This window comes from Oryctolagus cuniculus, chromosome 1 (genome assembly GCF_051225735.1).
Source record: "Oryctolagus cuniculus isolate XC-2025 breed Fujian yellow rabbit chromosome 1, ASM5122573v1, whole genome shotgun sequence".
NCBI classification, from domain to species: domain Eukaryota; kingdom Metazoa; phylum Chordata; class Mammalia; order Lagomorpha; family Leporidae; genus Oryctolagus; species Oryctolagus cuniculus.
In genome coordinates, this window is record NC_142867.1 from 54,082,877 (window position 1) to 54,109,990 (window position 27,114).

The following is a 27,114-nucleotide window of genomic DNA, read 5'->3' on the forward strand; positions in this document are numbered from 1 at the left end:
CCGGCTGCTGAGTGGATAAGGAAGACGTGGTGCAGACACATAGCGGAACGCTGTCCTGCCACAAAGGGATGCAAGCTTGTCATCTGCAGCACAGACCTCACTCGTGTCCAGAAAATAAAAGAGGTGACCTTCTAAAAGAGAAGAGTATCATGGTGGCTGCCAGAGGCTGGGGAGAGTGGGGAAGGGTTGCTGAACAGGAACTAAGTTAGAGTGAAGTAGGAGAAAGAAGCTCTGGTGTTCTATCACAGAGTAGGGTGACTACAGATAATGAGAATAAACCGTGTGTGCATATATGTATGTGTATATGTGTGTGTGTGTGTATGTATGCATGTAGGTAGGTAGACACACACACACATATATATACATATATATACACATATAGATAGATAGATAGATAACAAAAACTAGAAGAAAGGATTTTTGGAAGTCTTCACCATAAAGAAAAGTTAAATGTTAGAGGACATAGACATGTTTACCATGATTGGGCATTACCTAGTGTGTAAATGTAGAAACATCACATGGTACCATAAAAATGTGTAATTTTTTATGTGTCAGTTATAAGTAAGACAGGGGCTGGTGTTGTGGCTTAGCAAGGGGAAGCTGCTGCCTGTGGTGCCAGCATCCCATATGGGTGCTGGCTCCTATCCTGGCTGCTCTACTTCTAATCCAGCTCCCTGCTGTTGGCACCTGGGAAGGCAGCAGAAAATGGTCCAAGAGTTTGGGCCCACGTGGGAATCCTGGAGGAAGCTCCGGGCTCCTGGCTTCGGTCTTGCCCAGCTCCGGCCCCTACAGCCATTTAGGGAGTAGATCAGAGGATGGAAGAACTTCCTCTCTCCCTCCCTCCCTTTCCCCTCCCTCTAACTCTGTCTTCCAAATAAAAAATAAATAAATATTTTTAAAAAGATTGACATTTAATAAAGACAATTAGTCTTTTTCAGAAAAAGACATGAAAAGTCTGTGAAATACATTTATAAAACCAGCCACCGAGGGCCTGGACACACTGCTTCCTGTGAAGACGCCAAAAATGAGCTCTTTCTTCTCCACACAATGCCCCTGGGAATGGGGTTCACGGAAGCCCGTGTGTACTGTCCACGGCACACACTGAGGCAAACCCTGCCACTCCGCATGCAGTCATGATGACAAGTGTCGTCACTAACACAAGCCGACTGCTGCTGAGTGCAGCCGCGCCGGCAGTCCACGGTCAAGGTAAGTGAGCAAAGGCAAAGTCCATCACGGCTCAGTTCCTCTAGCTCAGAAGTCTGGACACCCAGGGCCAACCTCTGTGTTATCAGTTCTCAACTGCAACTGTCCATATTAGGCAAAGTGGTACTGCACCTGCCTGTGCCAGCAGAGCCTCCGTGCGTGACGTCAGAGGTCAGGAATGTCAGATAGGCTTATCCAGGCCAAGAGATAGAGCCTCTGCCCCCGCTTCACCCCTCCCACCTCCAACATCCTCACCCCCTACCTCTCACCCACCCCGCCATGCTTTGCGGCAGCCAGGCAGTGACAGTGACGGGTCACTGCAGAGGCAGAGACGGACAAAGGGCCTCTTCCGGAGCAAAAGGTGCGGGTGACCCTGCTGGATGCTCACCAAAGACAGACATGTATTCCACAAAGATGGCACCGGGCTTTTCATTTCAGAGAGCCTGGTCCCATCCCTGCCAGTGACAGGAGTCCATGAGCCATGTCCTGCAAGCATGTTTGTATGTACAGGGCCACCTGGTTGGGCCTTGTTACCTGTGAGTACTGAGCAAGCCCATGGGAGGGGGCAGGAAGACCCCTGGACTAGGAGTCAGGGGCTCGTTGTCTGTGGTTCTCCAGGTGAGACATTCACAGCCCAACCTCAAGGGGTCTTTCTCCCTGGTGTCCTCCTGCCATCCATCCTTCCGGCTCTTTCTGGCCCTCACCCTCTTCCCCCCACCTTCCCAATACATAAGCAACACACTCCTTATCCCATCATGCATCCCTCTGCCTGTATTCTCTTTAGTTCTATAAGGCAAACTCCTACTCCCCTCAAGCCCCACCTCATACCTTCTCTTCCAGGAGGCATTCCCAGACTACCCCAGCCACAGTCCTGCAGACCAGGAGATGCGGTTCTCTCAAAGCACTTGGATTATCAGTGCTACTAACAGCTAAATGTTCACTGATCACTTACTATATGCAGACAGAGGGCTGATGCTTTCGGATGATGAGCTGGTTCACTCCTCTCAGTAACTCCACGTAGTGGATGCCACTATTATTCTCCCCTAACTGAGAATGCTGCTGAAGATCAGAGATGTTAAGCAACTTGCCTGAGGCCACAGAGCTATCAAGTGGCTGATACCTGGACAACTGCCTGATACCCAGTTGCTACTCAATAATTATTCGCCCCATGAATAATTTAGTAAGTGAATAAATATGCAAATAATTACATTACTTCTGACTCCTTTATAGAAAGCTCAAGTGAGAACTTTTTCATCATCTGAACCTCCTTCCTACCAAATGCCTTGGCAGGTGTAGGGCGCTGGAAACACCTGCTAATGAGCGAATGCGCCAAAGCATAACAAAGCCAGCCAGGAAACAGAGTCCAGATCCCAGCAATGCCGCTCACCAGCTTCGGCGTCCCGGCTTCCCTGTTTGCACCCACTGACTGAATGCAGAGGCTATGCTGCTAAGTTCCTTCCATCACTGAAGCATTTCCATGAAAAATAACCAGAATCCCTGATCCGGGATTATGGCGGCTCCCATGCCAAAGCATGCATGACAGGTTCTCCCGGGAAGCTTCCCCTGGGAACGCCACTCACTTGACACTTGAGCCAGGTGTCACCCAAATGCGGCGCTGACATCAGTGCTGAGTGAGTTAACTGGCTTGTGCCTTGGTTCACCCTGTTCTTAGCCAAACAGAGTCACACCCCGGGAAAGAAGCATAAAGTGCCTGACGAAAACCCTCATAAATAATAATAATAAACAATGATCCCAAGTTAGATTATGCAACACCACCTGAGTCAGTGCTCTGGCGGCCTGGCAGCTCATCCTCCCTGTCCCCTGGCACCTCCACCAGAACTTCTGTCCCCTGTCTCCCACCGCCGCCACCCCCAGCACGAGCACGCACGCACACTCACCGAGGGAGTGAACGGCGCGGCACAGAGCTCAGCACAGTGGCAGGGGCTGGTGACTGCATGTGAGATGCTGACACCCAACCCCACTCCAGATGGTTCTGAGATGTGTCCACATCAGTGCCAAGGCAGGAGTCGGCCTGAGCTGCACTGATTCCTGCTCCACCTATGGCTCACCGGGAGCTTGGCTTTGTGCCTGGTCCCGATCCATCTGCACTCTGGCTCAGCACTGGTGATCGGCCACAGCTACGCTCATGCCCCGTATCTCCTGTCTGGATGACGCTCAGCACTGTTAGGCCAAGGCATACCTTAGTGCAGTATGTGAGCCACACTCTTCACGTTGGAAGAGAGGCAGCAGCCTTGGCCTGTGTTTTGCTTGACTCACAACAAGGAAAGAACTGCTCCTTAGAGCTGAGCGTTAACTGTGCACCCCTGAATCCCACGTAGGGTGGGCCGAAACCATAACCAGAATGCAAACACTCTCCATAGAGGACAGCTGTGGCTGCTCTGTACCCCCACATCCCTGGGCTGCCCCTCCCTCGTGTCATCTATCAGGTGATGCTGGCCAGTGCTGCCAGTCACAGGAGCCGTACTCCAGACACCAGCCAATCAGAATCCTTCCCTGCAGATATTTTTCAGTTCTGAGCCGGAAGAGAATGAGAATGATCCCAGCCTTCGGGATCACGGAGCTATAAAGATGTGAATAAGAAGCCACTTATTGACAAAGAGAAAAATCTGTTTGCGGGAGGGAAGAACAGAGACCACACAGCAAAATGTCCAAGATGCGCATGGAAAGAGAAGGAATTGGGAAAGCCCCTGACCAGCCCGGACCTTCCGGTTTGTGCAAGTTAATGATTTTCCAGTTTTGTTCGGTTAACCTGCGCTGCAGTTCTGCGATGCACAGCTCACAGTCAGAATCTGTGTTCACAGCGCATGTGTCTCCCTCACCCCTGTGGCCGGGTGGTTTGGATGAGCATCGGGCTATCACAATTTCCAAATGTCTTTGTAAGGAAGACTTAACTTAATCCCCAGGCGAGAGCCAGTTGTGCTTAGCATCACTAACTTTGCCCGTGGTGACCTGCCAGCCACAAGACGCCCAGCACGCTTCCAGCTGGAGCCATCGAAGCTCGTGAGACGAGGGCTGGACCCACGGAAGAGGCAACCAACCAGTGAGTGGTCTCTGGAATAAGAGCATCTTGCTCCTGCCAGCCTTCCACCCCACCCCTCTGTCAGCTGACTCCGCAGAGGGCCTTCAGAGCGCCAAGGCAGTCCCCCAGTGGCCACAATGCATTGGACGTTCAGAGCAGGGGCATTGCCTAATTCAACAGGAACCCTGAAGACACCATGAGAACATACGCAGCAGAGCCACCTGGCTTCTACAGGACTTTTCCAAACCATGAACAGTTACTGAAAAGGGTGACACCTTTAAAACCAGAAATTTCCTTTTTTTCTTTTTTTTTATTTAATAAATGTGAATTACAAAGTGCAACTTTTGTATTGTTGTGGCTCCCCCCCCCAACCTCCCTCCCTCCCGTGGCTCTCCCCTCTCCCACTCCCTCTCCCATCCCGCCCTTCATTGAGTTTCATTTTCAATTATCTTCATATACAGAAGATCAACATAGTATACACTAAACAAGGATTTCAACAGGCTGCACTCACACAACCGCACAAGATATAGGTTATTGTTCGACTAGTAGTGTTGTTTTTAAGTTTCATAGTAAAACACATTAAGGACAGAGATCCTACGTGGGGAGCCTGTACTCAGTGACTCCCATTGTTGATTTAACAATTGGCACTCTTATTTATAACGTCAGCAATCACCCAAGACTCTTGCTATGAGCTGTCTAGGCTATGGAAGCCCCTCGAGTTCACCGACTCTGAACTTGTTTAGTCAAGGCCATATCACAGTGGAGGTTCCTTCCTCCCTTCAGAGAAAGGCGCCTCCCTCCTTGATGGCCTGTTCCTTCTGCTGGGGTCTTGTTCACCAGGATCTTTCATTTAGATTGTTTTTTGCCACCGTGTCATGGCTTCCCATGCCTGTGAGACTCTCATGGACCTTTTAGCCAGATCCGAATGTCCCAAGGGTTGATTCTGTAAAACCAGAAACTTCTCCTTCCTCTAACTCACTGCCCAGTGAACTAAGACCATGAAATTAAAACAAGCAAGAAGGGAGGCACTGGAAGGAGTGGCACCCAGGACATGGGTCCCAGCACCGCTCCCCCTCCTTTTCTCCCACCACCACATCTCCTCTGCCTGAGGCTGGAGAAGCAGCATGGGCAGCACTGCCAGGATGGGTGGCATGTCCTGGGCTGAAGCGACTGTTTGTTTCAGACTGTTGGAATGCACTCCCATGCTCCAGCCAGCCTCTGCGCCCCAGGCTCACAGGAGCTTGGCAGCTGTCTCCCTAGGGGCAGTGGAAAGCAGCCGTGTCCCAGGGCGGACTCACCAGCTCCCCATCACCAAAACAAAAGCACAACAGTCCCCATTGCCATGGAGAGTTCAATCCCCTTGTCCTGGGATTGGCACCGACTGGAATTCCGAGGGCTCTGGCTTAGCTACCTCTTGTGAGGTCTAAATGCAGCGCGTTGGATTTTAACCTAAACATACAGCCTGGACCAGCGCCCAGGGCCAACAGCCCCCAAGGGCCTGCAGGGAAACCTTGACTTCTGGCTGTCCCATGTGCTGGGGGCACTTGAGGGATATCAGGCCCGTGGGGCTCTGTCAGCCCCATTCACTGACACTTCCTTAGCTTGTGGAGGGTTAGCTCCCATTGGGATCCTGAGCATAGAAACGATCCAGGGAGAGTGGGGGGTGGCAGCGGGGGTCAGCAGAAAAAGAGAGAGAGAGAAGGAGGAAGAGGCAGTAAGGGCCAAAGACCCACTTCTTAGCCCACTGCTACAACACCCAGGGATCTTTCTGACATGTTTGTTCCTGGGGGAAGAGAACTCCTTAATTACACCTCTCTGTGGGATCTGGGACAAACCAAGGTTGCCCTCCAGGTATGTGCCTTCAAACAAGAGAACCAGTCCCCAGTTTCTGTATCTCCAACACGGCCCAGGGGTCTACTGAGGGTGTTCAGAGAGATCATGGACATCAAGCACCCAGAGCCCAGAAGCTTCTTTATGATAAACTGCAGATATTACAAGTCGTAGCGGTCCCGGCAAGATGTGGTCCCAGAAGGATGAGGTCAGGTCTCTAACACCCTCCCCTCAATCTCGGCTTTCATTTCTCTCCCTTGGAGATGGCACCAGAGAGATGCAGAGGCCCCCAGGTAAAATGGGACCTCCCAGGCAGGGTAAGCTGAGCACATAGGCGAAGGAACCCTCAACTGCACAAAACAACACAAGAATTACCCCATAGCTACCAAACAAGAGCAACCCCTCCCTCACTTCCCAAGCCCCTCCCCCAGCTCCCAAGGTCGGCCCCGGCGCCCCGCAGGGCTAGAAGCCTCCGTGATGAGGTTTCCCCTTACCTTGGTGTTCATGCACGACTTCCCTCGCTTATACTCTTTGTGGGAGCCACGCTTGTCCAATTTGTACCACAGGGCTTTGGCCTTCCATGTGTTCACCTTGGACTTGAGCTTGGAGTAGAAGTTTCTGTGGTCCAGAGGGTCTAGGTCCAGCTGACGGGTGAGGATGTTGAAGGCCTGTAGGGTACCTTTGCATGTGGAAGCCTGGACGAAGTTCTCGAAAACCTGGCCTGCCTGGGCCTGCTTCTCGTCCTCGTTTTCTCCCATGGTTCAGGAGTCGCGCAGAGCAGCGGGTGGACAGGGCAGAGGAGAACACCATGAAGTACCTGCAGAAATGACACGCCTGCAAAGGAGGTGAAGGCACAGGTGAGCTTTGTGGGCCATGAGCGCAGGATGGAGGAATGGGTGCTGAGACTTTACAGTAAAATCCCTTCAAGATACCAAATATTAACCCTAACTCTTAAATTAAAAAACGTTTATTTTCCTTTTTACTTGAAAGGCAGAGAAACAGGGGTGGAGAGGGAGAGAAGGAGAGAGGGGGAGAGATGGATTTTCCATCTGTTGGTTTATTCCCTGTCTCCTACATGGGTAGCAGGGACCCAAGCACCAGAGCCATCACCTGCTGCCTCCCAGGGTGCGCATGAGCAGGAGGCTGGATCTGAGGAGAGGAACTGAGACTCACACCAGGCGCTCCGATATAGGAAGCAGGCATCCCAAGCGGTGATTTAGCTGCTGTGCCACATGCCAGCCCATTAACCTTACTTCTTCTTCTTCTTTTTTTTGTTTTTTTTTTTTTTTGACAGGCAGGAGTGGACAGTGAGAGAGAGACACGGAGAGAAAGGTCTTCCTTTGCCGTTGGTTCACCCTCCAATGGCCGCCGCGGCCGGCGCGCTGCAACCAGCGCACCGCGCCGATCCGATGGCAGGAGCCAGGTACTTATCCTGGTCTCCCATGGGGTGCAGGGCCCAAGCACTTGGGCCATCCTCCACTGCACTCCCTGGCCACAGCAGAGAGCTGGCCTGGAAGAGGGGCAACCGGGACAGAATCTGGCGCCCTGACCGGGACTAGAACCCAGTGTGCCGGCGCCGCAAGGCGGAGGATTAGCCTAGTGAGCCGTGGCGCCGGCCAACCTTACTTCTTAATAATGCTAACCATAAACCATCTACAGAAAACGTGCAATGTGGCAATGAGGTGCAGCTGGTGATCTCTGCCCAGCAACCCACTCTCCTCCCTGACTGCAAACCACCGCAAACTATGCAAAGTTACACCCTGGTCACTCTTGCTATGAGCAAGCAACATGGTTCTGGAAAGAGTGAGTAAAGGAAAAGCCAGAGAAGGACACTAGAATTCACCACAGCTAAAAACTCCCTCCTGAGGGCTGTGGATGGGTTCACTCAGAAGAACATAACCCAGCCACATGACATCAGTACAGAGACAAAAAAGCAGAATCCCCAACTCATGCCCCTCTAGGCATCATGACCACCCCGCCTGGTCCAAGAGAGGCAGACAGGAAGTCTTTCCCCTGCCCAGAGGACCAAGAGCAACTTCCGGCTGGTTCCTGCTGGGAGCACACCGTCTCCCTCAGTGAGCCACACACACACACAGACACGTGGGCCTCTTTGTCCAGTACAGCAGGTGCCTGTGCCCCACAAGCCCACGCTGTGCTTGGAACAAGTGCTCAGGCAGACGGAAGGGAAGAGCGCAATGGGTGTTCATTCACATCACAAAAATAGCTCGCCTGGGTTTTGGTCTTGGCCTTTTCCCTTCATTGTGCCACTCTAACCTCAGGCATCTTTTTATTCTTCAGAAAACCATTTAAGTCACAAAGGAACGAAAATTAAGCAGGACTGATTTTCCACTGCACTAGCTGTTTTTCAAAAATCCAAAGCTAGTGCAAGAAGACCAGTGTGGAGGGACTGGCCCTGGGCCTGCCGTCCAGTGGGCTGTGGGGTTCTGCAGGCTGAGCTCCCTGCAGGGCCTGGGAGAGGAGGCCAGCAAGCACTGGGAGCACCAGGCCCTCGGGGTGGCTCTCAGCCATGGCAGCAGTTTTCATGGGTACAGGCTGGAGTTGGCTTTATAATAGTAACGGGCAAAGCCCGTGTTTATCTTCCTCCCTAATCTCTTATTCATTCAGCAACAATTACTGGTGTCTTAACTGGAGAACAGCATTCCCCTAGGTGCTGGACATACAGAGATGGCCAGCAGTGGGTCAGGCACGGCCTGTGGAGGAAGACAGGTGGGTCCAGAGTTGATCACCAGACAACAGGCAAGTGCTTGTGGGATGCCCCGAGCAGGAGGCGCCAGCAGAGCCGCAAGGAGTGCAGAGGGCCCACGGGAGGGACGGCAGAGGCATGGAGCTCGGCTTCTTTGATGTCCACGGTGCTTGCTTTGGCATCACTCACATAAACACTGCCTCCTCTGTCTCAACATCCCCTCCTCGTGCTACACTCGCCACCCAGATGGCACCGGCAGAAAGAAGTGCTGGCTTGCTCTGCAGAGCCTGTTCACACTTTATCCATCTTGGGGACCACCCCTGCACCCAGCCTTGAGCAAAGGAGGTGGTAGCTGGCCGACCAGTACAGGCCCCTGAATTCCACTGTTTGGAGACCGGCCTTTCTGAGCACGGGCAGGTGGGGCACAGAAGACCATGTGTGGAGCTCCGGGAGCTGGGTCCAGAGCTGGGCATGGCCCTCACCACCCCCGTGGCCTCATGAAAGCCACGTAATTGCCAAGCCTCGTTTCTTCTTTTCTAAGAGCTGACTGATCACCTCCACCTGGCTGTGAGGGCTGTGAAAAGGCAAGAGAAACACGAGTGGCGGCCGAGCCGGGCCTGGGAACCCGGCTGGGAATCTGGGAACGTGGCAACCATGCAGCGCAGACTCCAATGGTGGTGGGGGGAGGGGTGGGGAAAAGGGATGCATGGGTTTGAAAAAAATCCTTTTGTAAATCAGGTCTCCAAGTCGCCACCTCCTCCTGGTCTAAAATCATGCACTGGTTACAAGTATCAAGACAGACCTGACTCCCAGACAATAATTTACAAACTGGAAGAACCTGTCTTCTCCTAGCCCCAAGTGCCACCCCTCCTCCCCCCCCAGAGAAAAATGAACAACTTAATCTTGGGCTGCAGCAGAGAAAGAGCCAAGGGTGGTGCTGAGGGCTCTGGGTGGGCGTGGGAGCTGCAGGAACCAGCTCTTATCTAGAGCGAGATAAGAGGAGGTGGGGGGAGATGGCTGGACAGGAGCAGATAAGGACAGCCTTGGACATGTACCCCAGCAGCCCGTACCAGGCTGAGACCTGCCTCCCTGGAGCTAAACAGTCTATGCTAACCTTTTAAACCAGCTTTCCAATTCAAGCCAAAGACCTTAAAAATGTCTGATACCCATAGTGGGCAGCTACCCTGCAGGCGAACGTCAGAATACGTGGAGTCGGGCAAGCTTGGGAGTGCATCCAATCTCAGGCACTTGCTCGCTGTGTAATGCTAGGCAAATTATCGCATCTGTCTCTGCCTCAACTTTCTCATCTGGGAAATGGGGATGCCACCTTTCCCTTCATAGGGCTGTGGGGGATAAATGAGATCGGGGTTGCGATGGATGTAGCACTTGGCAGTCCCACGATAATTTGCACTCATTACTATCCTTCAAATGGCCCTAACACCATTAAACCAAAAGGAAGGGGACAAAGGAACATGATTCCTGGCTGCCTAACCTCCCAGGCCCAGGAGGTGTATGCACAATAAAACCAGAGGACACAGCCTTTAATTTAAGAGAGAAATTCCTAGATGTGTAGCCAGGGACAGATCACTTAACTTTCGAGTTTTAAATTTCCCATACATAAAGCAGGACCCAGAGTTTCCCGGGTAATGGACCTGAAAAGACACAGCACAGGGTGGTGTCGGGCATGAACTAGAAAGGCCGACCTTGTTCTTAGAAGCAGTCAGTAAGTGAGCTTCAGGCCTTTCTCCCGGAGAACTGGTGTGTTCGGGGCATACCCTTCCCTGGGCCCTAAATGCTCAAGGTTTGTTCAATTAGAGGATCCTGGGTGACTGGCTCTGGCTGAAGTCTCCCTGCTGTCAGCTTTTTGGAGTTTGGTATGAAATAGAAATAAAACCAACTAGCCAGAAATATGAAAGGTTTCTGTACTTTCTGGGAAGAAACAAGATGTGATGCTTTAGCTTCCAAGAATAGCCTTGAAGCAGTCTGGTTTTTGCCAACTGGAGTCCCTTATTTGTGGTTCTGCTGCAGTCCTGCCTATGTGACTTCATGAGTCACAAAGCAACTCCCTTCCCCTGCCTCTGCTCTCTGCAAACTAAAGTTCAGGGCCTGGGATTGCAGGCAAAGCATTGGTAAATAGTTGGGAGACAAGTTCGAGGGCTGGGCAGAGTCCCTGAGCACATGAGAGGAGGAGACAGGGTCCAGGCAGTGGGAGATGTCTCCCGCGCACAGCACACCCCTGCGGAGCCCAGCATGGGCAGGAGCACCTGACACACAGGTGGGGTCTGCCTCGCCCACCCTCCCCCGATCTCATTTATCCCCCACAGCCCTGGAAGGCATGGCCTTCCAGCTACTGGAGCTCTAGACAGCCAACTTGAACCCAAGGGGGTAACTGCAGGGTCCGGGAGGAACCAACAGGGCCACCTTGTCCTCCTTGCAATCTCCTGCCAGCTAGGTGTCCCAGGACAAGTGGAGGGTGCCCTGCTCCATCCCTGCCTCCTGTGTCTGGAGCACAGACTCACTGGCATCATCTCTTCTCAGTCAATCCCAGAGAGAGAAATTCTGTCTCGCCAAATTCTGTCTCTGATGGTCCTGTTTTGGCCTCGCGATCACCCCCAGGAAGCTGAAGCCCTCTCTGTGCAGGCTGCACCCACAAACGCAGAGTCCTCTTCCATGTGCTGTCAGAAACCCCTCCCTGGAAAGACTCACGGGAAAGGATGCAGAGACTCACTGCAAAGGCCCTCACAAGGTCCCCGGGCTGCAGCGGAGCCTGCACTCGCTCTAGCCCAGCTGTTCTGGAATGGGAGTGCCGGGAGGGGACCCCAGGTCCATGGCAGGCCCAGCCTTCTACAATGTTCCGCCACAGAGAGGCCCCATTCATTTGGCTCTCACTCTTCTGGCCAGAGCTCTCTTCCTGCTCTGCAGTGGTGAGAGGACCCCGCTGGGCTGGCCTGAAGGGCCTCCCACATTCCTTCCTCCTCTGTGCCGTCCACTGCCTCTTGGAGCTAGCTGCTCACAGGGCCAGGCCCAGCACAACCCCGGGGTGCCCCCGTGCCCCTTGCCCCCAGGGTCTCACTGCCCAGTGCCAGGAGGCATCTGCGTGCTGAGCTGTCACAGTGCCAGGAAAGAGGCCCAGAGGGCCCAGTGCTCTTTTATTTGTGAGTGAATATGTGGATATACATATTTGTATGTGTGGATGAGGATACTTCAGAGAGCTCATAGAAAAATGGAATTCAAAGAAACGTATGGGTAGAGTGGTTAAAGTGCTGCTTAGGACACCCACATCCCATATGCAAGTGCCTAGGTTCGAGTCCCAGCTCCTGTTAATGCACACCTTGGGAGGCAGCAGGGGAAGGCTCAATAACTTGGGTCCCACCACCCACACTGGAGATCTGAGTTGAGTCCCCAGTTCCTGGATTTGGCCTGGCCCAGCACTGGCTGTTGTGGGCACGTGGGGAGTGAACCAACAGCGGGGGAATCTTTGTCTTTCAAATTAATAAAATAAAAAGATTTTGTTTATTGGTATGCAAATATATTTTGAAATCCATGTATAGTTTTATAATATGCATTTTTCATAAAGTTTTTGAAGATCCCCCATATATATATACATGTACATGTATGTTATATGCATATATAGGTATGCGTGTGCATGTATGTATTTATATGTGGGTACTTCAAAAGGTTCATGGAAAATGAAATTAAAAGATAATTTCAGTTGTTTGTAAAAATTTTGAAAATCTAGGCAAGACAAAGAATCTTCCAAAAGTTCATGAAAAAAGTATACAGGGACCGATCCCGTGGCATAGCGAGTAAAGCTGCTGCCTGCCGTGCCAGCAACCCATATCCATCTCTCTGCTAGGGCCTAGGAAGGCAGTGGAGGATTGTCCAAATCCCTAGGCCCCTGTACCCACTGTGGGAGACCCCGAGGAGGCTTGGCTCCTGGCTTCAGATCTGCCCAATTCTGGCTGTTGCAACCATCTGGGGAGTGAACCAGCGGATGGAAGACTTCTTGCTCTCTCTGCCTCTGCCTCTCTGTAACTCTTTCAAATAAATAAATTGAATAATTTTTAAAAGTACAGATTTTAAATATTTTGCAACAAACTAAGTCTAATTCCATTCTCTGTGAACTTTTGGAAACACCCTCACACATGCATATGTATATATGTGTATGTATACTAGTACATGTATTTTTAAAGTTCTCCATGAGGACTTCTCACCAGCACTCTGCAGGCCCTCCTATACCACTCAGCCTCTCTTCCAGGACCTTAATCTAGGAGAAGTAAAGCCTCTGAGGCGGGAGGAGGTCTGGCCTGTGCAGGGGGAGACCTGGGTTCCAGCAGCTGCCTGCCTCTCCATCACCTTGCAGAGGACACTGATACTGTCACTGCTCAAGTGCTCCCTGGGGGCCAGGCGTACCCTGTGCCCACCCCTTTGCAGCTGCTATCTCAGCTAACCAGCATCACGAGACAGAATCAGAGGTTTCCCAGGGTAGGTGACTTCCCTGCCATCTCACAGGTTCCATGCAGAGATGCTGTTAAAACAGCCCAGTTCCTACTGCTTGGCAGTCCACACCGTTAGCCCCCAGCCTGGGCAAGCCACCATGTGCAGGCTCGATTGGCACAGCCTGGCAGCTCTTTGGGGCTTGAAGAATCTATGAGTGTCAATCACCAGGTATGGCTTGATGCGCAATGATGCAGCCAAACAATGAAGTACAAGGCAGTGCTGTCCTGCATTTCCCAAATTACCTACTGGAGCTATGCATGGCCCTGATAATCCCTCCTAAGGATGTATTCCAGGCAGGTCCAGGTGTCTCTTCCTTGTCAGTCCCAGCACAGGAGAGGTGCACTGTGCATCGTCCTCCTCAGGTCTCACAGGTGCTCGGCACTCAGAGGGACTCTGCATCCAAGGCCCCACTGGGCTCCTCAATGCTAGCAGTGAGTCTTTCTCCAGCAAAGAGAAAAGCCACCTTGCACGCAGCCCACACACTGCACTTAGTGAACTGGCTTAAATTCTAACCTGTCTGGGGCAAGAGCCCAGGGCTGTGTTGGCCTCTCCAGCTCTGCTCTCTAGAACACGAAACCCCCAGCTGTAGTGTGGCAGGACCCCTTCCAAAGAACCATGCCATGGAATGAAGAAGATGTTCCAAGTGCTTGGGCCCCTGTACCCACATGGGAGACCACAGAGAAGCTCCTGGCTCCTGGCTTCGGATGGGCCCAGATCCAGCCATTGCGGCCATTTGGGGAGTGAACCAGCAGATGGAAGATCTTTCTATTTTCTCTCTCTCTTTCTCTCTTTCTCTCTCTCTGTGAATCTGCCTTTCAAATAGATAAATCTTAAAAAAAAAATGGTACAGTGGGGCCAGTGCTGTGGCATAGAAGGTTAAGCTGCCATCTGCAGAGCTCGCATTCCATACAGGTGCCAGTTTGTGTTAGATGCTCTACTTCCCACCCGACTCCCTGCTAATGTGCCTGGGAGAGCAGTGCAGGGTGGCCCAAGTGCTTGGGTCCCTGCACCCATGTGAGAGACCTAGAAGAAGCTCCTGGCTCCTTGCTTTAGACTAGCCCAGCCCCCCTGCCATTATGACCTTTTGGGGAGTGAACCAGTGGATGGAAGATATTTTTTTCTGTCTCTCTCTCCTGCTCTCTATAATTCTGCCTTTAAAATACATAAAAATCAATAAAAAATAAAAAATAAATATAATAATATGTTAACAATGGGGAGCTGAGTGTAGGGTAGATGGGAATTCTTTGCACCTCTTCACAATTTTGGTTTTGTAAATTTAAAACTATTCTGAAAAACAGACGAACAGGCTGGGTCCTTGCCACCCACGTGGGAAGCCTGCACTGAGTCCCCAGCTCTTGACTTTGGCCCAGCCCAGCCCTGGCTCGTTGCGGGCATTTGGGGAGTGAACTAGTGGTTGAGAATTCTCTCAATCTCTCTGTCCTTCTGCATCTTAAATTTTTAAAAGAAAATGAATGGTTAAAATGGTAAATAACAAAGCACATACAAAATCGCCACCACCACATAACAGTGGGAGCCGCCCAAGACCAGAGTCCCAAATATGTGGCCTAATTAACAATGGGGTTAATTTCCTAAAATCCTTCTGAGTTCAAATGTAGTAAGAAAATGACTCATTACAGGCAGTGAAAGAACCTGCAGTTTGTTGTTTTGTAAAGTGAAGTCATTTTTTAGGTCTTCCTGGCCTCTCTCTCATTCTTCCTCCCAAATCTCATCTGCCCCGGAAAGCCTACAGAAGCTCAGGCCGACAGGTTCCCGAGGCTTCCCCAGGCTCCCAGCACCCTGACCAAGCACCTGCGAAGTCTGCTCTAACAGCAGGGGGGAGGGGGGGGCCCTGGCTCCTGGGTCTCAGCTCCCAGGACCTTCCTCCCGTCAGCCTGTGCGGGAGGAACCTGTGTGCTGCGGGCTCCTGTACAGCACCGCCACGACAGCAGGGATCTTTCTTCCCGGGCGGAGCAGACTCCCTGAAGTCTCCGAGGACAGGCCCAGGTCAGAGGGAGGCAAATACTGGCTGTGACTGGACAAGACCATGTCCCTCAAAGTCAGGGCTGGGCATACTTTTTGTTGACTGAAAGCAGCCTCCAGGACTCTAGGAATCCTTTAGAAGCACAAGGAGAGGCCGGCGCCGCGGCTCACTAGGCTAATCCTCTGCCTTGCGGCGCTGGCACACCGGGTTCTAGTCCCGGTTGGGGCGCCGGATTCTGTCCCGGTTGCCCCTCTTCCAGGCCAGCTCTCTGCTGTGGCCAGGGAGTGCAGTGGAGGATGGCCCAGGTGCTTGGGCCCTGCACCCCATGGGAGACCAGGAAAAGCACCTGGCTCCTGGCTCCTGCCATCGGATCAGCGCGGTGCGCCGGCCGCAGCGGCCATTGGAGGGTGAACCAACGGCAAAGGAAGACCTTTCTCTCTGTCTCTCTCTCTCTCACTGTCCACTCTGCCTGTCAAAAAAAAAAAAAAAAAAAAAAAAAAAGAAGAAGAAGCATTAGGAGAATCCCAGGGTCACGCGGAGAGGCTTCCCCTACTTAGAGAAACAATGTCTGATGACTTGTGCCACACTTACTGTTCTCAGACAGGGCAGCTGACTGCCAGCAAATCGTCACCTGCCGACTCCTGGTCCTCCCTCGGCCTCCTCTCCTCTGGACGCTTCTCACCTCCTTCCCAGCTCCCCGCCCCAACGGGCTGCACCCCTCCCACAATGCTCGGCCAGTTCCCTCTACCCACCTCACTTAGCCTAAGTTCTTCTGTGTTGAGATTAACTCATACCCTGCCTACTCCCAGTTCCCAGCATGAGGCCTCTCCTGCGTGGTAGGTGCTCAAGGGGAAACATCCAGGTCCCATCCTGGGACCTGAACAGCCGCTGACTTTAATGAATGCCTCTGGGATCTCAGGCGATGTGCTCGGAGCTTGCCGGGTATTAAAGTAGTTCATTGTCGTGACAAAACCACATGTTGTCCCATACGATAAATGTTCATCGTAATCATATTAACGATATGAGTAATATCTTCATTTTCCAAAGAGTTAGAGAAGTCAGCCACATGCCCGAGGTCGTGAGGTCCAAAGTGGCGACCCTGTGATCCTGGGCCCCTTCTCCAGAGCTCACGGGCACACTCGCACAGAGTCTCCACACACTGCCCCCTCAACCTTCCTTCATCAAACCCCGAAATGCCAGGATCTGTAAGGGGATCTTAATGCAATACCAACTGAGGAGAGCAGCTTACGTGCCGGGACAAATGCAGCTGGCCGTTACTTCTAAGGCTCGGTGGGCATGACAGAGGCTGGCTGACCCACAGCCTGGCTGCTCCTTACTTCTGGCCGAGTGAGCCCAGGTGACCAAGTGTGTGATTAGGAGCAGCCTTCACCACTGGGTGGGCTGACCCTGGAGACCTGTAGCAACCCTCCTCGCTCTGTCCACTTCTGCCAGGTCACAGCAGCCTTGGGGACCACACGCTGGGGATGGCGGAGCCACAGCAGGAAGCAGCCAGATGCCCTTACAGTATGTGCCGGCACTGGGAGTCAAGGGTTGTCCGTGAGGCAGGAACCACCATGGCCTTAACTAGAGCAGGTGGTATCAGTGGTGGGCGAGCCCCACTTGGCCTGTGTCAGGAGACATGCCCCCTCCCCACAGTGAGGATGCTGTCACGGGGGTATGAACCCCTCTTACTACCTCTTCAGCCATAGGCAAATTTCCAACACCAGTTCTCTCATTTCCCTTACCTTCCATTAGGGCCTCAATGGCCCAGAACAGCTGCTTCAACTAAGACTGCCTAGCCCTCTGCTCAGGCCTGGGCAGCCCCACATGCACACCTTTTCCCCGTCTGGGAGAGGTAGAGGAGGCTGTGACAGAGCAGCCAGCTCATTCCCTTGGCAACATCAAATGAGGACAGTAACACCCCGGGCGCTTGGCTCCGGCGGCCCTGGGAGGGGGCCCACGTGCGGTGGTGGGAAGAACAGAGCCCTCTGAATCACTAAGCGCTCCCTGGAACAAGTCACAGACAGCACGAAGTTCCTGTGGGAATGGAGCGGGGCTGCCTCTAACAGCGCTGGTTCCCGGACATGCGCAATGGCGTCCATAACCGGCACGCCACACACCCGTGACGCCGCCACCTCTGGCAAGGCGGAAACTAGTGCCTTCTCACTTCTCACGTGGAGGCTGAGGGTGGCTCCCTTGCTCCTTAACCAGTAGTGTGCAGAGGTGGGACAGCTAGAGGTTGTGCCCAGGGCCGCCTTAAAGCCACTCCCCTACCTGCATGGTACTGTCCCTCCTGACTCGCTGGGATTGGACTTCCAGGACTGGAGTTCCAGTAACCAAGGAGAGAGGGGATGCTGGGAAAGTGGCCTAGACACCGTGGCACAGTGACCAGGGATAGGATTTCTCCCGATGCCTGCCTATGAGGACAGCCCAGCCCAGGGCCCAGGACCACCGCGGAGCTGCCTCCCCCACCCCCAGCTGTGTCTCCTGGAGCCTGTGTCCCAAACGTCTCCCCGTGGTCAAGAACTGCACCATTTGTTCACCCTTTTTCAGCACCTCCCCTCCCCAAAGGATTTATTGCTCGGCAAAACTTTATTGTTGTTTTCTGATTCGCGAATTTATCAAAAGGAAGATATTCCCCCAAACCTGCGTGAACACAACCATAATTAGATCTCTATTTGCTTTTACTGGAGACAGCAAATGGATTCAGCAAACTCTCCCTTCTTCCCTTTGCAGCCAAGGCTCTCAGAACAGCCGGGCTTGGCAGCGTCCGCTTCCTCACCTCCCACCGCCCTACAGTTCAGTGCCATCTGGTTTCTCCTGCCCCCTCCCCAACCCCAGGCATCTCACCCAACAGCCCTCCTTGCTAAATTCAATCACCACTTATCGGCCGCAGCTTGCCTGGGGTCTCTCCCAGTTTCCAGCCCTCTGCAGTCCGCTCCCCATCTACCTGCCCCTGCAGGGAAGGTTCTGGGCTCCACTCTCACCTTGCTCTCCAGGACCCCTGCCCTCCCACAGGTCAACCCGTGTCTGTGTCGGGATGACTCACCGGGCAGAACCTCCGACGCATCTCACTGCTGCATTCCAGGCCCATGTGTCAACTGCCCATCAGACTTGCCCCTGCTCTCTCACGAGGCCTCCCATGTGGTTTGCTTGCCTGCACCCCACCTGTTCCCCCTCCGGGAGGCCCAAACTCTGTGGCTGGCGCCATCCGCACCAGACTCCCCAGCCAAATCCTTGGCATTGGCCTTCTCATCCTGCAGAGCTGGCCGGACACCAGGTCCTGCCTCTTCCCAAGCCTTGTCTTGGGCCTCCCTTCCTGCCTTGGAGGCTCAGGTCTCCATCCACTCTCACCTGGAACTCTCCAGAGCCCCTCATCGATGTCTTCCCACCTCCAGACTCATCTTCCTCCCATCCCCCCGCCCAGGGACACCTTCACTGGGTCGGGGTCTGCCCCTGCTCAAAACCCTTCCACAGCTGCATGACAATCTGCAGGGCTCTTTCTAAACATCTTGGAAGAACAAAAGCACCACCCAGTCCTCGCCCACCCCTGCAACCTCTCCTCTCAACGCATTCCTGGCCCTTCGTGCTCAGGACTTACAGAACCACCCGCAGGTCCCTGGTAGACACCACACCGCTCCACACCTCCACCTCGGCGCCTCTACTCCTGCTGGGCCGGGACTCTGGGATGCCGGTCCACACCCTCGTCACTTGGTGAACACCTGCTAGTCCTCAGAGCTGAAACATCCAAGGCCGCACGGTGTCACGGGTCCCAATTTGGACGCCAGAGCCAGGTAGACTGGTTACAGGGCCTGATCCAGCACTCACTCAGGTGTATGAGCAGGGGCGAGTTATCTAACCTCTTTGAACCTCAGTTTGCTCATCCATCAAATGGGGATAATAACAGTCCTGACCCAACGCTGCCTGGTGAGGTAGTATTCTTAGCCACAGTGTTCTTTGAAGCCTTACTTCGGCCTCCCTTGGCCATTTTCCCACACTATGCCCCATGGAGATTGGCAGGATGGCTTCCCACATATCCTTGCAATCCATCTGATTGCAGGCCCACCTGTTTCTGCAACCCAGGAGCCCTCTGAGGCCACAGGCTGCCCATCCTAGCACCTGGCACCGGTGCCTCTGGCTAAACTAGATGTTCAACAACACTGCTTGTCCACAAAGCTGAGTACAGAGTGGCCCACAAAACTCAGACTATGCGCTGGTTGGATTGAGATGGCTCCTAAAGCCTTAAGGCTCCCTAGGCCTCTTGCGCAAGTTCAGACTACCCTCACACACACCCCAGCAGCCCCCTGGGGCCTCCCTGGGCTCAGTTCTCAAAGGCATTTAGGCCTGCTGGGCGGCTCCCTCCATGGGACAGCCTCTCCTAGGCTCACGCTGGGTCTCTCTGCCTGCCTTCCCTCACCCCTCCTCTGAAGCAAAGTCAGTGTCCCACTGTGCTGACTGAAGACCTACTATGAGCGGTGCCCCATAGGAGCTTCTCCATCTATCCAGGAATCAGGCTCAAACAAGCAGTTACTGGCAATCGGGGGCTGCAGCAGACTAGGTTCCAAGACACGTGGGCGAGAGCTGGGAGATGCAGTGCCTGAGAGCCAGAAAGCTGTCATAGAGAAGGTGGGGTTGAATCTTAGGAGGAGCTGGAATGTTCAGGAACAAAAGCCTCCCCACCCCTTATCCGCCCCCCCACCCCGCCCCGCCCCGTGCACTCTTCCAGCTCCAGGAGGCTGTGTCGGAGGCTGCTAAACCTGGCCGTGTGGCAGATTCACCAGGAAGTGCCCCAAAATTCCACGTCCTGGGCCCACTCTGTACAGCCTGAGGCCCAAGAGGAGAAATGTCTCCCATGCCCCAGGGAATTCTGCTGACCACTGGACTGGGGGGCCACTAACCACGTTCAAGTCCATCCATTCTGTTTCCACGCTGCGCCCAGGCTTGCTTGTTCCTGTGACCGCCAGGTGAATGGGATGTCCCTCTCCATCTTCTGAGCAATTATAACACAGGGCTCACACAGGGCAGACACCATGCCAGGGCATTTCACATAGCCTTGAACCCACCTATCTGGTCTGGACCACCAATGCATATGCTTCTCAAGGAAAAAGCCAATGTCTTTTGCTTCTTTTCTATTTCCCAGAGTAGTCACTTCACTTCTGGGTACTCAGTCGAGACTCAATCAATATTTAAGTGTGGGACTTGCTCCCAGCAGGCACTTAATACAGGTTTATCGAATGAATGAGTGTTGACCAGCGAGAATCTATTAGCATGGATGGAACTGCTTCCATTCATACATTTTAAAATTTGAATTGCAAACCTTTACTTTCTTTTTTTTTTTAAATATTTTGATTTATTTGACAGGTAGAGTTACAGACAGTGATAGGGAGAAACAGAGAGAAAGGTCTTCCTTCCGTTGGTTCACGCCCCCCCCCCCAAGATGGCTGCTATGGCCGGTGCACTGTGCCGATCCGAAGCCAGGAGCCAGGTGCTTCCTCCTAGTCTCCCATGCAGGTGCAGGGCCCAAGCACTTGGGCCATCCTCCACTGCCCTCCTGGGCCACAGCAGAGAGCTGGACTGGAAGAGGAGCAACCGGGACTAGAACCCGGTGCCCATATGGGATGCTGGTGCCGCAAGTGGAGAATTAGCCAAGTGAGCCACGGTGCCGGTCTGAAAACCTTTACTTTCAAGATGAATTTCCCTAAAGACAACTGCCTAGGCTCTGTTGTCTATATGGTCAGTAATGTTACTAACAACATAAATTACACCATCCTGGATTACAGTGGCTGACTGGCCTCTACGTGGGAATGTGTCCAGGCTGGGGAAAGGGAGAAGTCTGCCCATTCCTTTTACAAGCTGTCCACGCAGCCAGCAGACCTGTTGGTGCCCCTCATTCTAGCCTCCCAGAAGGGCCTGTAAATCATATCCAGCTTTATGAGCAGCTGTGTACACCTGCATGGGCAGGTGAGCCACACCTGAGTCAGAAAAGACTAAGAAGCTATTCAAAGCCTACCACCATGCCAACAGAGTTGGGAAGCCAGGATCTATGACTTAAACATAAACTCTCCTATGCCACAGAGAAGCCGCACGACAAAGCCAGGACACCCATCAGGAGGCCTGGGGAGACGGGTCCACGCATGGGACACCAAGTCAAGTAGGTGTGGGCTGGCCAGGTGGAGGGAGCCAGCAGAATGGACTAGCCCCTGCTTTCGCCAGAACCAGCATTTGTTGTTGCTGCTGGCCTCTTGGTCTAGGGGTGATGTGGATCGCAGGGCAGCTGGCCCTCCCTGCAGGCCCCAGCCTAGGAGTTACCTTCATCAGGCAACTCCCTTTACACCAAGAACTGAAGGGGCCCCTTCCAGAGGCCATGCACACCCTGGGTAGCCTGTAGGCAGCTCAATCTGCAATCTGCTCGCCTCCTTTAGGCTTCTGCTGGAACGAAGGAGGACTGACTTGTTGGCCACTCGCTGGCTCAAATATTCATTCAACAGATACCGACAGCTCTATGCACTACATGAACACACCTTGGTGGCTCTCGGATACAACCTTAGGAAAACTGGCGGACTAGAAACTGATGGGCAAGACAGCAGTTCTTCCTGTTAGCAGGCTGTGCCCCGAGGGGAGCTGTCTGCCCGTGGAAAACATGCCACCATCGGGAGGCATTCCAGCCGTCTAAGCAGAAGTGAGAGAGAAAGGCAGCTTCTGCACACTCCCGACAGTGCAGAGGAATCGAATTCTCCTGGGAGCCACCTGCCCCCGTGATCTCTAAGTCAGTTAAGGTTCCAGACAGTAGGGACGGAAGGGCCTCTTTGATAACACAGGACTGAACTAGTGTCTGCAATACACTCTGCAGCCGAACCAGCTCCTGAGGAGATTCTTGGCTTGCCAGGTTGTATTTCATCCTCAGAACTGGGCACACCTAGAGCACTGGGCCCAGAAAGTTCTGGAACCTGTGTCTATCGGGTAAGGATGATGAGGCTGGCAGCTGAGCAGAGCACAGGCTGTGTGAGAGGGGGTGGGGGTCTCAGGATGCTGACCGTCCAGGGAGAGTGTTCCCGTGAGCTCTGAGATGCTAGGAGGAGGACTCAAGTCTTGGCACATGGCTGCCTTATTCCGTGGGTCAGATGTCCCTGATTGGACCCAAACTCCAATACCCATGAGCCCCAGAGAGCCGCCCACAGAAGGCGTGATGAAGCCCATGAGTTTCTCATGGTGGTAGGGAGGCGGCCTCCCCCTGTCCCAGCATAATAAATGTGTGTTGGCTGAATAAAGATGCTAGACTCTGCTCTGGGTATTTGAGCTTATACTCTGCAAAACAAGTTCACTAACATAAGCAGCAACTGTCCACAAAAGATTTTCTCTTTCCTTATAAAGATATGAAACTCCGGGGCTATAAATGTGGATTGTTGGCACGGGACCAAGGAGCCTTTGGCTCAAACGCCCTCTTGTTTATAGTCCACTCTTTCCTCCCACAGAGGACAGTTCAGGGTCAGAACTTGGTTTCCACAACCTGCTTCTCAGCGAGCTGGTCATTGAAGAGGGCACACTACGACCAGGAGAAGTATCTGGAAGGCTCTTTCCACCATTCCTCCAAAGAGCACATGTTTTTAAACAATTCTGGAGGCAGGCACTTGGCCTAGTGGTTAAGACCCCACTCAGGGTGCCCTAATGCCATACTGGAGGGCCTGGGTTCAAGTCCCAGCTCCACTCCTTCCAGCTTCTGCTAATGCACACCCGGGGAGGCAGGAAGCGAGGCCCATGTCGAGTCTCTGCCACCTCCCTGGAAGACCCAGAGTGAGTCCCTGGCTCCTAGCTTTGGCTTGGCCCAGGTATCTGGGGAGTGAACCAGCGAATGTGAGATCTCTGTATCTCTCTTCCAAATAAATAAATAAATTCAAAAAATTCTGGCTCATCTACCCGGCAAATAATCTATTTTTACCTTACATATAGCATCCTTAAAAACAGCTATGTGCTTTAATTGGCTTTTATTTTTCATTAGCTTTCTCACCCCACAGCCCCAGCTCCTGCAGAATTATAGTGTGGCCCTGTCTGGAATGCAAAGCAGCCCCTGGAGAGATAGTTTGCACATGAACTCACAAGGGTGTTTGCCATGGGCTTATTTGGCGGGAGGAATCTGAGACATCTTAAATATGAACTGTGGCGCGGCCCATCCCACCCCATTCTCTGCCCCATCGAGAAGCATCTCCACTGGTGCGTGAGACACAAAACATGGAGAGCGGACACAAAGCTGTCTGAAAACACGCCCCTCCCGCCAGCGCCTCTCTCCCTAGAGGAAGGAACTTCAGACGCCCAGAGAGTTCATATCCAGACAACCTTCACTGGTCTCCACTACCGTGCACCATAGTAAGGATTTTACAAAGCCCTTAGCAGCCTGGTTCAAGCCCCTTCCTGGAGCCCCAGCTCATCTCTCAGCTGAATCTTCCGCTCCTGGCACCCTCGGCTCAGAAGAACCCGTATACACCGTTCCTCCTTTCACGGAGGACCCTCTGCCTCATGTCCCATGTCCCATGTCCCATGTCCCCCAGCACCTCCCTAGACCAGTCTTCCCGTGTGCAGCCCGCAGGCTTCCAGAGCACTTGGTGGGTCTCTATGACAACGCACAAATGGCTCAAACTACCCGTGCATGCATCCGTCCTGCTGCCGGGCCAGCCCCCGAGCTCCTAGCAGTAACAGCAGGATGAGGTCTCTCTCCCCATCACGGCCCAAGCCCAGGCCCAGCACCTGGATGTACTGGAGCAAGTGCCTGGTGCCTCAAACAAGGCCTGGAGTGTTTCGGGCCAGCCCTCCTCCTCCAGGCAGAGAGGCTGTGTGAAATACAGAACCCGGAAGGATTCTGGCATCAGACGATTTGTGTTGGAGCCCTGGACCTTGTAAGATACAGGTACCTTAACTAACCTGGGTCTGCCTCAGTTTTGTCCTCGATACAACCAATAGCCACGCCCTCCTCTCAGAGGGACAAACATTGTAATATCTGTAAACCCAATGCCTACCCAATGGCAAAAGTTCAAAATGCATTCTTTGAACTTGGCAGGAAGTATTAAGCTAAATGGGGTCCTATAGTGGCTTCCCTTCTAGGTCACAGGCCGACGACATACTGATGGCATCGCGAGCCTCTAACCCAGGAGCCCCACCCCAAGCAAGGGACTGCACAGGCTGCACCCGGTTGGTGCCCTCAAAACGAGGCCTGCTTAGCAACAAAGCCCATGGGATTTCTTTCTGAATAGCAAACCCACAAGAGGCCCCTGCTGTGGAGGCCTTTACTTCCTATCTTGAATTAATCTTTTACCCCAGGGCACACCATAAAACAGAATAACGCTGACTCAGCACTGATAAGTGCAAGTCCAACAGGCTGCACAGGAGAAGAGGCCACAGCCTTTTGTTGCACCCAAGTTTTATTAGGGCCTTGATAGACAATGAGGTGGGAGTGGTGGAGGCCTGCCAACACCTAAGACGCTCAAGTTCAGGGTCAAAGAGAGAAGGGAGGAGACAACATGATGCCGGGAAAGAACCCCACTGGGAATCAGGAGACGGCTTCCCTCCAAAGGGCACATGTTTTTAAACAATTCTGGAGGCAGGCACTTAGCCTAGTGGTTAAGATCCCACTCAGGGTGCCCTAATGCCATATGCCGCGAGCTTGCTCCACCGGTTTCAGTCTCTGGGCCTCAGTTTCTTCACTCAGAAATGGGAGAGCTGCATTAGATGATCTGTAAGTTCTCTCCATCATTAATACTCAGAGACAAATCCTTAACCTTCCTTAACCCTCCCCATTCGTGGGACAGCTCTCGGGCTCTGCCTGAGCAGGCTTCCACCAAGGCTACAGCCTTCACTGCTTCGGAGTGTGTGTCCAGCCATGGCCACAAAGCCAGGCCAAACTTGCTTAAGCACATGCTTAAGGCCATATCCTCGACCGGCTGCTCAGACAGTTCAACTGAGTCCAGGGCCCTGAGGACACCAAGAACTTGGGTACCCCAACCACCCCCAACCTCACTCCCCTCTTTACCTACCAACTTCCACTCCTTAGATCTCCAAAATACTTTCAAAACATTCGGCTTTCTTCCCATGCTGCTTGGCGGGCAGGCAGTTCTTATCTGCACTGTGGCCTATCTCAGGGTGGGGCGGGGGAGAGGTGGCAAAGCTACAAAGGTCAGGGGGAAAGTGCTTACAGAAGCAAGCTCGGGCCATGTAAGGAGATGGCGGCTGGGAGGTGCTGCCGGCGCTATCACAAGGGCAGACTGAGAAGGGGCCTGAGGACCCCCCCCCCAAGTCTAGGAGGCCCCAAGAAAGAGAAGCCCTCCAGATCTCCCATGGTTTCCTTCCAGTGAAAACTGACAGCAGGTGAAGTTCTACTACTTGCCCAAGGCCATACAGCCAAGCTGTGCACAGCCAACCCTAGATTGGGGGTCTGTGGGGCTCAATGCACTCTGTTTTCCACTCTTCTCTACTGACCTCAAGAGCCTAATGAGCCCAGACTCAGAGAAACATGACCCAAGTGTCCTCTAGGGCAAGAACAGGTCAGCAGATGTCCTGATAAATGCTTCCTCAACCTCGTGGTGTCCCTAGCCGTTGGCCCAAAACCCTGGGGAGTTTAGATGTCAGTGGTCAGGGAGAGATGGGTGTCCCAGTCCCTACAGAACTCTCCATAGCTAAGAAACCCCACACCTATTCCTCAGTCTAGAGAAGGCTGGTGGGGAGGGAGGCAGGGGCAAAACAACAAATTAACTCATTGGGAACCTGACCTGTTTAAACCAAGAATGTTATTTGTGCGCAATTAGACGGGTCATCTAAAGGTTTGTGACCACACACCATAGGCTCTTTCCCTGCCAAGGACCTTTCAAAGATCAACGTTTAACAAATCATCTCCACGTCAGGAGGAGGAAGCTCGAAGTAAAAAATTCAAGGAATTAATTATTCAGTACGCATGACCCAGTTCCCGGAGGTGAGGTGGGTGAGACGACACTTCACCGGTTCCTTATCACAGCAAGAAACCCAACTACCTCACAGCAAAGTGTACTTGCTGTTGCCAAAAACGGTCCATTTATGGTAAAGAGAGCCGCCCCCCCCCCATACACACACACAAGCCAAAGTTCACTCATTCAACAAGTATTTATTAGGCTCCCCATATAGCCAGGCCCTCCAGGGATTTGCTTACGGCTGGACTTTGGTAGAGAGAGAGATGGTGGAATTTATAAATGGGATGCCTGGGCTGTGTCCCAACTCGGCCCTCAGGCAGCTGCACCACCTTGGGCAGGTTATACCCTGACCATGGCACAGTTCTCATCTGTGAAATGGGAGCAAATCCACCTATCAGGTCAGCAAGATGGAACGCTCTCTACAGAATGTCAAGGGCAGTGTAAACAGACAGTGCAAACACTAATGACATAACGCGGCATGCTTTCCCTGCCCTAGACAAGTGTGTCATCTGCTAATGTTTTAGAAAACAACCCCAGGTACCTATTTGGCAAGCATCACGTTCTCTGTAATTCAGGCAAATTGTATGTTCCCAGCTGCCAATGGGGATGGAGCTGGCGGTCAGTCCCGGTCGCCCAGTCCATGCGCATGAAGTTACCAGAAAAGGTGAAGGTGACGTGAGCATCGAAGCATGTGGGTCTTGCCGCGACTGAATGAACGAGCCAGGAGAAACCCAAGGCTCAAAGAAGGCAGAAGTCAACTGGACATGCGGTCAGTCAGAAGCAAAAGAAAAATTCATTCGTGCACAAGGGGAGTGAGCCAGCCAGCATGCCCGCCTCTCCGGCTCACACACATTCCCTGACCTGCCAGGATTCGCTGTTCGCTGCCCGGCCCTCCTCTCTAGACGCACTCTGCGGCCTCTGCTTCCGT

General features: G+C 52.9%; 1 protein-coding gene across 12 annotated transcripts in view; it reads right to left on the reverse strand.

Annotated features, from left to right (window-relative positions):
- The window catches only part of MICAL2 (microtubule associated monooxygenase, calponin and LIM domain containing 2), a 227,475-nt gene that overhangs the window by 175,172 nt on the left and 25,189 nt on the right, over positions 1 to 27,114 (reverse strand). For all 12 annotated transcript variants that reach the window (XR_016231071.1, XR_016231054.1, XM_051824773.3 and 9 more), the window contains exon 3: positions 6,568 to 6,907. Coding sequence is in view for 10 of the 12 variants with exons in the window: in XM_051824773.3 (XP_051680733.3) it covers positions 6,568 to 6,831 (264 nt within the window). In the remaining 2 variants the exon portion in view is untranslated. The remainder of the gene's footprint in view (positions 1 to 6,567; positions 6,908 to 27,114) is intronic.